Source organism: Hylobates moloch, unplaced genomic scaffold (genome assembly GCF_009828535.3).
Source record: "Hylobates moloch isolate HMO894 unplaced genomic scaffold, HMol_V3 SCAFFOLD_13, whole genome shotgun sequence".
In the NCBI taxonomy this organism is placed as follows: Eukaryota; Metazoa; Chordata; class Mammalia; order Primates; family Hylobatidae; genus Hylobates; species Hylobates moloch.
In genome coordinates, this window is record NW_026652288.1 from 98,338,848 (window position 1) to 98,350,466 (window position 11,619).

The following is an 11,619-nucleotide window of genomic DNA, read 5'->3' on the forward strand; positions in this document are numbered from 1 at the left end:
AAGCAAACCAAATAAAGTGCTCAGGAATGGGAGAGAAAGAAGCAATTCATTCCAAGTGGTACCATTGAGGAAGGCTTCACTGGGGAATGGCCTTCTGGCCTGTACCTTGAAAAGTCAAAATGGCAAATTGCGATACATCTAGGCATTAGCCAAGGCACAGAAGTATGGGAGTTTCACATAGGTTTGAACAAGAGTGAGTGGTCTGAGATGTTATGAGAAGCATAAAGGGGGGTTGGATACCATGTGAAGAATAAGCTCTTTTTACATTGTGAAGCCATTAAGATTTTGTTATCCAGAAAGGTACTTGTATTTGATCACATCTGTGTTTGCAAAGAAAACTGGAAGTCACTGGAGACAGGGGCAAGGGGAGTATTATAAGAAGAGAGATACAAACAAAGACGCCAAGTCATAGGTCATTGCTATAGGTTAGACATAAGGACACTAGTTACCTATGTACAGACACTTCTTGCTTCATAGCCATTTATATATCCTCGTGGTAAAAGAGCAGTTACCCCTGAATTTCCACATCCCATTCAGTTCTTCATCTTTCTAATAAGATCCACATCCCGGGTTTATTCTGATTGTAAACTCAATGAGTTAGTCCAGATACCTCAGTTGGAATATAGCATTTTACATGTGAAACGTGGTTGTTTGCTAAGAGCATGGGATTAAAGGGGAGGATGGAAAGTTAACAGCCGATCTCTCTGAGACCTGACTCGCTAACTGGTGTCTCTTTTAAGAGGTGCTATATATTTTTAAAGCTTAGAATATTTTTAAGGCCAGATAAATGAGTTTCTTAATTCACTTTTTCAAACCAGCTCCCTTGTACGTTCAACATTTCTATCAAGAGTTTGCGAACTCTAAACTTGGAGATGGTGTGTAAATCAAAGCTTTAAATGATCGGAAGCCTAATTGATTATGCTGAGTTCTGATTTGGGTTCTGCATCTAGCATGCTCTGTCTCAGTCATCTGACAGACTATTCTGTAAAAAGTAGGGGTCTTACTGATCGCACCATGGTCCAAGTGGTCACACTATGTCTTTGATAATGAATCAAGTTTTAGAAGTAATAGTGAAGCATTCCTCAGTCGGGAAGGAATAGTTCAAGAGTCAACAAACTATGCCCATGGGTCAAATCCAGCCCATTGTCTGTTTTTTTTTGTAAATAAAGTATTACTGGAACACAAGCATGCCCATGTGTTTACATGTTATGACTGCTTTCCAGCTATAATAGCAAAATTGAGTTGTTACAACAAAGCCAGAAATATTTACTATATGGGACTTTAGAGAAAAGTTTGCCATCACCCTTGCTATAGGAAACAAGGAAAGGAACAAGGATAGAAGTCAGAAAACACATGTTCTGAGTTCTGGACTTGCCACCTACTACCTGAATGATACTGGAAAAGCCACTTGACCCATCTAATTGTGTTTCCTTCTCTCTATAACATACTTCTTTGTTAGTTAATTAGTCGATAACACTTGTTTTATATTTTTAAGGACTGTATTAAAGCTGTAGATGTGGTTTGTAAATGGTGATAAATGCCTTCCTTAGAGTAGTGTGATAAGGACCTGAGACAATCTGTTTTATAAAGATGCCTGTCATGCAATATGGACCCCCTTCTGTCCCAGTCTAACGTGGTTTCTGTTTTCTTCCCCAGAATACTCTGGAGCAGTGCAATGTGTGTTCCAAGCCCATCATGGAGCGGATTCTCCGAGCCACCGGGAAGGCCTATCATCCTCACTGTTTCACCTGCGTGATGTGCCACCGCAGCCTGGATGGGATCCCATTCACTGTGGATGCTGGAGGGCTCATTCACTGCATTGAGGACTTCCACAAGTAGGCAACCTACTCTCTCGTCACCACCCTGCCAGTCCTTTTGGAGTCTGCTCTTACTGCCTGGCATCTGGGCATACATTCTTCTCTCTGAGAACTACAGAATTTCAGGATTTAGTGAGGCCTTTAAAAGAGCTTATTGATCCCTCATCCAATGCAGGAATTAATATCAGACAATCCATGCAGTCATCCAGCCTGGTATCTGTGTCAAGGCTTCCCCAGAGCTTGTCCATTGCATCTCTGGGTAACTCTAATGATGAAAAAGCTGGCTCAGCCACAGTGTGTATGTATTAGAAAGAAACAGGATCCTGGCCTAAAGAGGAACAAAATTTGTGACATTTGGCAATTGCTCAACTTATTTGAGCTCTTCAATTTGGTCATTAGACCAAACCCTCTCTAAAGCTCTCTCAGCTGTGACCACCCAGAGTTTTCTCAAGAGTTAATCTCTGCATCCCTGCCACTCTACTGATAGGGAGTTATGGTGGACAGACACAGAGAACCATTCAGTTTCTTTTACTAATGCAAGCCTCTCACATATTCAGAGGCAGTTTCATGCCATTGTCAACATATTGACGCCATTCCCTAGCCTTTTCTTCTACCCAAGTCTTCTCTTTCTCAAGTTATTTTTTAATAGAATTAATGAATGCAAATTGTGTGTTCTTTTGAGGAGGATTAAAAAATGGTGCCTCAAGATCAAGGCCAGTTATTCATGGGCCCAAAATAATCTGTCCTCACTACTTCATTTGTCTCATTTTTAGGTCCTTCTTTCCTGTATTACAGCTGAGGTCTTTATGAAAATTAAGAAATTTATACAGTTTTGTATTTTGCTTATTTTTATTTGGCCAGTTTGTTAGTTAATTGGTTGATAACATTTGTTTTATATATATGTTTTTATATTTTATATATAAAAATATATTTATTTATATACATGTATATTATTGTTATTATTATTATTATTATTTTTTAGACAAAGTCTCACTCTGTTGCCCAGGCTGGAGTGCAGTAGTGCAATCTCAGCTCACTGCAGCCTCTGCCTCCCGACTCAAGCAATTCTCCTACTTCAGCCTTCCAAGGAGCTGAGACTACAGGCATGCACCACCATGCCCAGCTAATGTTTGTATTTTTAGTAGAGATGGGGTTTCAACATGGTGGCCAAGCTGGCCTCAAACTCCTGTCCTCAAGTGATCCACCTGCCTCAGCCTCCCAAAGAGCTGGGATTATAGGCATAAGCCACTGTGCCCAGCCAACACTTGTTTTATATTTTTAAGAACTGTATTAAACCTATAGATATGATCTGTAAATGGTGGACTCAGGTTTCTGTATGTGTTTGCTGGGCATTGGCTTTGAAGACAGCCTTTGAGGCTGTCAAAGAGATGAAGCTTGTATTGCTCACCAGGTTGGGTATCCATTCTATGGCCTCCAAGTGTGAAGTGTTCCGGGTTAATTCTCACCACTGTATTGATTGTCAACAGCCAGGAAGCACTTACACCAAGGAGTTTGGAGACCTGAGACTCATATTTTAAGAATGAATGTCCTAACCACTTTCCAAGTAGCAAAGAAAGTGAAAAGCTCACCAAAAGACGTGAGGTTGAATGAATTAAAAAATCCCAGAGGCGGAAATTTGCAACCTGAATTAGACAAGGAAGGACTCACTTTTAAAGGGCAGTCACAGCATAAATTGTACTTCACATTATTGATATTCTTAGCTTGTAATTACACATTGAAAAATCCCTGCATCTATTTAAGGGAAGTGAAAAGATCTCAATGGGGAGTATGTTCTGTCACTGTCTCTCTCCTTTCTTAGACTTACCCTAATCCAAGAAAGACTGATGCTTATAATCAGAGCACACATGTTTCTGTGGCTAGAAAAGACTGATACATTACAACCCTCAATTAAAACAGGAAATCAATTTTGACAAATGTAAGTTTATATCTGTGCCATTTATCTTTCATGTCTAGGGGTAGGGAGCATAATTAGAGACTGGTGACTGATGACGTAAGTTTGTGGGTCTGAAAGCTCCCAAAAAGCAGACTTGAGCAACTAAAAGGAAAAAAAATTAAAACCCCCAGCTAACCTTCCCCACTAGTCCAATGCATGTTAAAACATAAATTAAAAATAATAATAATGTTGTCTTCATGATTGGCAGGTATATAGGGAGAGAAGTTTTTTGATCCTTTCCCCATTTCCTAAAGGAAAATCGAAACTGTTTTACGGAACTCTTATTTCTAAGCCTTAAAATTACTAGAATACAAAGCAGCTAAAAGTCCAGCATAGGCTAATCACTGAAAGACCAAAGAGAGGGCAGACAAAGGGATATTCCTCCTCCACACATTTTTTGGGGCCTTGTTTGTGGTCCTTTTGAATGGGCCTCCTTTTGTGGACCTTTAGAAAATACATGTTAATTCAGTTCAACTCACATTTATAAAGAACCCTCTGTGTGCCAATTTCTGCATTAAATGCTGAAGGAGAGAGATACAAGGAGAGAAATTGTGCAGATATATATAGAGAAGTCACTGTCAGCAAGGAGCTTGCCAGGAGGAGGGCAGAGAAAGCGTGCAGGGAGAAACGGCTGAACTCCACGCGACAGGCACGGGTAAGGGCTTCCGCTGTCAAAGTCAGATCACCTGGCTCTGTGGTCAGAATAGGCTTTGTGGAAGGAGAATGTCAAGAGTGTTTTAAGTGGGAAACAAGGAGATTCCTGGTGGAGGGAACAACTCAGGCAAAAAGCAGAGGCACAGAGTTAGGAAAGGGTTCTCTGTGTTCAGGGAGATTTGCTTTGCTGTAACTAGAGCAGCCTGGGAGTAGAGATTACCCTGAGATACAGGAGACCCATAAGAAGGGATTTATCTCACCTGCTTAGTCTGTCTTTTATTTGTTTATTTGTTTATTTTATTTATTTATTTTGAGATGGAGTCTCACTCTTGTCGCCCAGGCTGGAGTGCAGTGGTGAAATCTCAGCTCACTGCAACCTCCGCCTCCCGTGTTCAAGCAATTCTCCTGCCTCAGCCTCTCAAGTAGCTTGGATTACAGGCACCCACCACCACACCCGGCTAATTTTTGGATTTTTAGTACAGACGAGGTTTCACCATGTTGGCCAGCCTGGTCTTGAACTCTTGACCTCAGGTGATCCACCCGCCTAGGCCTCTCAAAGTGCTGGGATTACAGGCATGAGCCACTGCACCCAGCCTTAGTCTGCGTTTTAAACCAGTGCTTCCCAACCTTTAACGTGCCTATAGTCCACAGAGGGATCTTGTTCAACTTTGGATTTTAATTCAGGTCTGGAGTGGGGTCTAAGATTCTGGATTTCTGTCAAGCTCCCAGGTGCCCATGGCCTGCACTTTGTGTAACAAGGTTCTGGAATACCGTTTCTGAGACCTTCTTAATGGACCATCCTCTACATAACCACCTTTGGTCAATGTCGACTCATATCCTCCAGCGTACTGGACATGCAATCTTTCACAGATGTCATTTCAGATGACCTCTGCAACCACTGCAGTCTTCTGGAAGACTATCTCCCCCACCCTAACACACACATACACATTTTCTCATTTCACCTAAATGGTTATCTTTAAAGGCCCAAGTCAATTACCATTTCCTGGAAGAAAACTTCTCTGATCTCCACCCCTCCCTTCTCTCATGTTTGGATTTATATCTTAATCTCTGTGTTTTATAGAGTTTTATAAGTCTGCTGTAGAGAGCACTTACCACAGTCTGACTGGTATAGAAATATACATATGTGTGTGTGTGTGTATATATACATGTGTGTTTGTGTGTATATATATATATAACTTTACAACAATCATCTTATATCATTTTTGCAATAAGGATTTGTATATATAAATTAATAGAAATGCTGCAGAAATATATAGAAAGCCTTCTCAGGTCTGTACTGGAAGTCCTTGCTTATTCTTGTATTCCCAGTGAGAAAACCCAGAAAAAGCAGATTTCTTTAACTGACTCTTTGTGTGTTTGGAGGCTTTATTCCCCTATCTGTGCTTTCTTATCAGCAATATTACCCTCATTCATTTATGTATTTAATCAGCATCCATTTGTTGATTGCCAGAAATGTGCCGGAATACAAGATGACCAAGATCATCCCTCTCTGAGCCTTGGCTCTGTTGGCTGTAAAGTAGAAATGATAAACATACTTCCTCATAATGTTGCTGTCAGTAGAAAATAATGTCAAGTGTGTACAGCACTTAACAGGGCTTGGCATATAATAAGCACTCAATAAATGGTAGCTTTAATCATCAAAAGTGTTTTCATCAAATTTATTTTTATGATTATTGTCCACTCAGTGAGCTAAGCCTTGAAATAGACCACCTGGGATTGTGAGCCCTCCTCGAATTGCTATCAGAGGAACACTGTGGGGACTATGAGAACCACCTCCTGCCTCTTCACTTTGGTTTTTCTCATCATGGAAATGAGGCCAATTGGTAGGAAAGAATCATTACTCAGCAAGAATACAGTTTATGTCTTCCCAAAGAGGAAGAACCTTGAGATGGAACATAAAGCCCAACTAATATCTTTTTTTATAGAGAAATATGGCAGATTCATTTCATTAGATATAGCCCAACTTTTTTTTTCTGCAGCAGTCACAATGGTTGTTCCTGGAGACTCAGAGACGGAGCAAAGTCCTATCTTGTGGAAGCTTAGAATTTAGTGCCCCATAAATATATCCAAATAATTACTACCAAAATGGATCAATTCAATGACAGAATTCTTAGAGGAGTAAATAATTCTATTTGAGGAAATTGGAGAAGGTTTACGGATACACTGATAAAGAAAACATACTTCTGCCCCCACAGAGTTTGGGGAAAGGAAATTTTGCAGTTGATCCCAGAAGCCTACTTATTTCACCACTGATGACCCAGATTTAAAAATAATCTGGTAGTCCAAAGCAATTTTTTGCCACTGAATATAAACTTCTTGCATAAAATACCAATTATAACAACTCTGATTACTGCTGCAGTGGTACCATGATCCTTTTAACTTTTCTTTCACAGCAATCAATTGATCTGCTGCTTAATTCATATTTATTTAGATTGCAGCCATACAGATGCTTTTTGGGTGCTGCCAGGAATATTAATATGTACATATAGAATATAATGTATGTAGAAATGCTTTGACAACCATAACGTGTTCTGCAATGTGTTTGATTACTATCATTATTTCTTTTTAAGTCTCACTACAAATAGATAAATTTTTAACATGATTTATCTTAAAACCAGTACCATGAAAAAAACTGAGTCACAGTCTGTTTTTCTTTTTTTAACTCTCTTCAATTCTTATCCATGTCCATTTCAAATCATGTGTCATTTCATACCTTCACAAATACCATCTCCAATTTCCAGAAGATACAGATAGATACATGGCTTATATTTTCAGCCAATTAATCTGTCATAGAAAAAAATTGTTAGGTACCATTGATCATATTAAGAAATACTAAGAAATTAATAAGTATTGAAAGTATTTACCAGCAGCCTCAAAAACATATGCATATGCATATTCATATGTATATGTATGTGTCTGTGTGTTAGTATACACTCACCCTTTGACAGTGCTAAAATCCTTTAAAGAATAAAGAATTTGACAGCTCTCTAACTTTTAATTTTTAAGCAAAAGTTTAACACAATAAAAAATGTAGGAAATGCAGACTTGGCCATTTTAAGTTTTGCATAATGTATATTTAAATGCACTAACCTCTGCCCTTTTGAAAAACTATGTATTTGAGTCTTCTTATGTCAGTTCCTAGAAGTCAAGACAAATTTCCAAGAAAGAAGCTCTAAAAGGTGGGAACAAGGCAAAGATACCAACCTCAGAATATTTTTCTAGGACCTGAGGAGTGCATGCAAAAGTCTAGAAACAAAAGTCAGAAACAAATAGGGGCTGGACAGGACTTTGTTCTCTCCTCCAGTTAGCCTATCCCAAGCACAGGGTTTGCATTCAGAATCTATCTAAAGGTGAATTTCATATCACACACCATGCAGGAAAGAGATGCTAGATGCTCTTCATGCCCAAGCAGTTCACACGCTCGCTCTCTCACCTCGCCAAATATCACAATATTTACCACCTATTGATGGAAGAACCTCCACAGTCCCTGAGTCCAACTCCCTCACCTTACAGATGAGGAAGCAGGTATCCTGACTCTCCGTTTCCACCTTTTCCTTCTACCTCTGTGTCCCACCTCAGTGTCGACGCGCGGTATCTAACCAGAACTCTCTCTTCATTTTCAGGAAATTTGCCCCGCGATGTTCTGTGTGCAAGGAGCCTATTATGCCAGCCCCGGGCCAGGAGGAGACTGTCCGTATTGTGGCTTTGGATCGAGATTTCCATGTTCACTGCTACCGATGCGAGGTCTGGTTGACACTCCTGCCCTGCCAGTCTGTGGCAGGCATTGAAAGGCTCGTTCGGGCTAGGTTTACGTAGATGTAGCAATTACTAAATCTCAGAACGGCCTTAGCGCCTGTACTCGTAGGACTTGGGTTTTAGATTTGACACTAGTATTCCAAGCACGTGCTGTTGAATAAGTCACTTTAGCTCTCTCAGTCTGCTTCCTCACCAGACGAAAGGACTCAGGTCCTTAACTCCTCCAAATATGGCTGTGAGAGTGAAATACAAAATCGTATATTAAAGGACATTGTAAATTGCGAAATACTAAATTAGTGAGAAATGGTGTTATTGAATCTTTAACTTTGACTCTGAGGCTTTTGTTAGAACTTCTTATTCAGAGTCATGGAGATTTATTTATTTGTTTGTTAGCATGCACTACTAATTGCTCAGTTTCCTGAACGCCTCTAGAGGTGCAGTATATCTGCATGTTCTTTTTGGTAAAGCCAAATTTCCCACAGAGTATAACCATTGCTGCTGTTGTGTTCTGGATGCCCCGTTAACTTAAATTTCATTCTATGTCAAATGAAGACATGAATTCCATTGACCTCCTTGCCACCGTGGTAGACAGCAGAGGCGAGGTTCATAGCTGTTGTGGCCTTTGCGAGTTTATACTAAAGTTAGCAAACACACACCTCTTGATGAAGTACTATGTATTTATTTTCCAAAGAAACTTTTATTTTCTCCAAAGACAAAGGCCAGCATTTAACTGTTACATAACACTTTTCAAAATGGACCCTAAGAGGAGCTGTCAACGGTAGTATATTCCTTTACAGTTATGCAGTTCTTTACATTTTTTTTTTTTTGATCCATTATGTTCTTTGATCCTCTCAACAGCTATTTAGAAAGGCAGAAGTTATTTTCAGAGTGGCAGTCGGCCTGTGTGCATTGAGGCAGACTGTGGCAGAACTGTGGGTGGTGCTCAGGAGGCCTGACCCCCGGACTAGCAGTCTTTGCTCTCCACAATGCTGTCTCCTTTAGAAAGTACAGCAAACCACTGCTCCCCACAAACTTCAGGATTTTATTTTCTTACCACAATTGAAGTAAATACACAGAACCCACTGGTGGCGCTACTGCTTGGCAGAAATCAGTCTACCTTTGCTCTAGCCCAGAAATGGCCAAAACATTCCATTCCTGTACCTGTGCATACATTTTGAGAGATCCTTAAACTAATGGTAAAGGGTAAGAATGCATCGGTGGTTAGGGACATTCTTATTTTCTCTTGTTGTTATTTGAGTGGGGGCAGCAAACTTCTACATGGGAACCAAGATAGGTGGCCTCTTCTCTTCTTATACCTGTATTTAATATGAAGTGACCTTAGGAGGATTATGTTTATGTCCATTTATATTTATGTCCCCAATCTTTAATTCAATTACAATCAAGATATACTATGTTATATAGGGGGAGAAAGGATACAGGGGATTAGCAGAATGTAAAGCAGGAAGGATAGTAAGTGGCCACATTATGGAGGCCTTGAATAGAAAGCTCAATCATTTGTTCTCCACATATGTACTTAACATTTTTACTTACATCGTTTCCATCTGTCTTTACTGTTCTAGGATTGCGGTGGTCTCCTGTCTGAAGGAGATAACCAAGGCTGCTACCCCTTGGATGGGCACATCCTCTGCAAGACCTGCAACTCTGCCCGCATCAGGGTGTTGACCGCCAAGGCGAGCACTGACCTTTAGATTCAGTCACCTGTTCAGCTGGCACTGAGGAGAACGAACACAAGAAAAAGATAAGAAATACTAGAGGAAAGGCCATCAAACTACAGGATAGTCTCTGTTCTTCATCTGCTATTAACCTTGCCGTAGAAACACAGAAATTATGAGATTTTTTTTAAAAGTTGTTACCAAATACACATTTCACATTGAATCATGTAGGATCTTGATGGGCCTTTGTTCCCAAGGACTTCCACATTTTTGCACAGATTATGCTCCATCCCATTCACTTCTGCATTCCTGTAACTTTTAATCTCTCTGTTTGTCTCACTTTTCATCTGGTTGAATGGCTTTTTTTAGTGTGGTATTTGCTGTCACATAGTTTTTCCTGGGTGAGTCTGCCAACTCACAGGTGCTTTTAGGCTTGAAATCTCCATCCTATCATTTCCGTTTTGCCTGTGACTGTAAAGAGTAGCCATTCTTTTCCCATGTATTGAAGAGTATATTTTTCTCTTGCTTTATACTACTCATGTCCTTGGGGAGGGAAATGCACAATTTTTTTTTGTTAGGCTGTAAATAATTTAAGCTGTAAATTACATAAATTAGAACAAGCCCAAATTTAATTTGCAACCATCAGAATTCAGAATCTATAGTGACCAGTGATCAAGGCTAATTGGTAAAGAGTTATCAGCCCATAGCTAATAAGTAGTGACAGACAACCAAACTTCAATATTTTTCTGAAGAAATTACAGGTGGGATATGCTAGAAAAGGCATTTTGGGGTTATGTTTAAAGAAAACATTATTGTCCCACAATATTACCTTAAGATTTTTGTTTTCCACACTACCTGAACATTGTAATACAGACAAACTTGATTTGTTCTAGAATATAACATTTTCAATACTGGCCCACTTTTCATCTTAGAAATATTGTCATGTTTATTCTAATATCCAACACAACTATCAAAATTGCCTTTTTCTCTAGAAGATGAAAGCTGTGAAAAAACAATTCAAATTCTCTTCTTTTTCTTTTTTAGGACCAGGTCCATTTTGCCTGACAATTGCAAATCAGAGCATACAAAATAAAATTGTGCAGTTTTGTTTGGTTTACTTTCAAAAGAGTAGAAAGCTTGAAAAGATTGTGAAACCACAGTTTCATTATTCTCATAATCCTTCTGCAACTGAAATTACATATTGCAGGAGACATTTTCATATCATCAATGTGACATTTACACCACACTTTCAAAGACAATCACTGAAAAAAAAAATTGTCTTTATGAGCTAAAAATATGCAGAATCTCTGCCTAGAATCTTTATTCAAACTTTTATTAGCCAGTGAAACACTTGCTTGCCAACTGCCAAGCCATACTTATTAAGTTCGAACATGTTTCACTTAAAGAGAGACACCTAGCTTAGTCATGGCAAGTTGCCATTTTGTAAACTAAGGATTTTGGATTGAGTTTTCGTAAACCTTTCTTCAGATCTCCCACAAATATATACTTTTAAATTATGGAGTATTTTAAGTCTACAAAAAGGTATAAATAATAATATAATGAATTCCTATATACCTAATACCCAGTTTAAGACACCAAATATAACAAATATAATTATATCCTCCAATGTACCCTTTCCTTATTCCACAGATATCTTTTTCATGATTGTGAAGTGATGTTCAGATTTCTAGTGTTTTTTTTTTAATTTTTAATTTTAACATCAGAACTGAAATAAAAAATGATG

At 39.0% G+C, this 11,619-nt stretch overlaps 1 protein-coding gene across 3 annotated transcripts in view; it reads left to right on the plus strand.

The window, feature by feature from the left end:
* The window catches only part of LPP (LIM domain containing preferred translocation partner in lipoma), a 722,568-nt gene extending 712,465 nt beyond the window's left edge, over window positions 1-10,103 (plus strand). For all 3 annotated transcript variants that reach the window (XM_032171893.2, XM_032171894.2, XM_058426503.1), the window contains 3 exons: window positions 1,657-1,835; window positions 8,070-8,190; window positions 9,783-10,103. In XM_032171893.2, the coding sequence (XP_032027784.1) occupies window positions 1,657-1,835; window positions 8,070-8,190; window positions 9,783-9,911 (429 nt within the window). In that variant the 3' untranslated portion in view covers window positions 9,912-10,103. The remainder of the gene's footprint in view (window positions 1-1,656; window positions 1,836-8,069; window positions 8,191-9,782) is intronic.
* The last annotated feature ends 1,516 nt before the right edge of the window (window positions 10,104-11,619 follow it).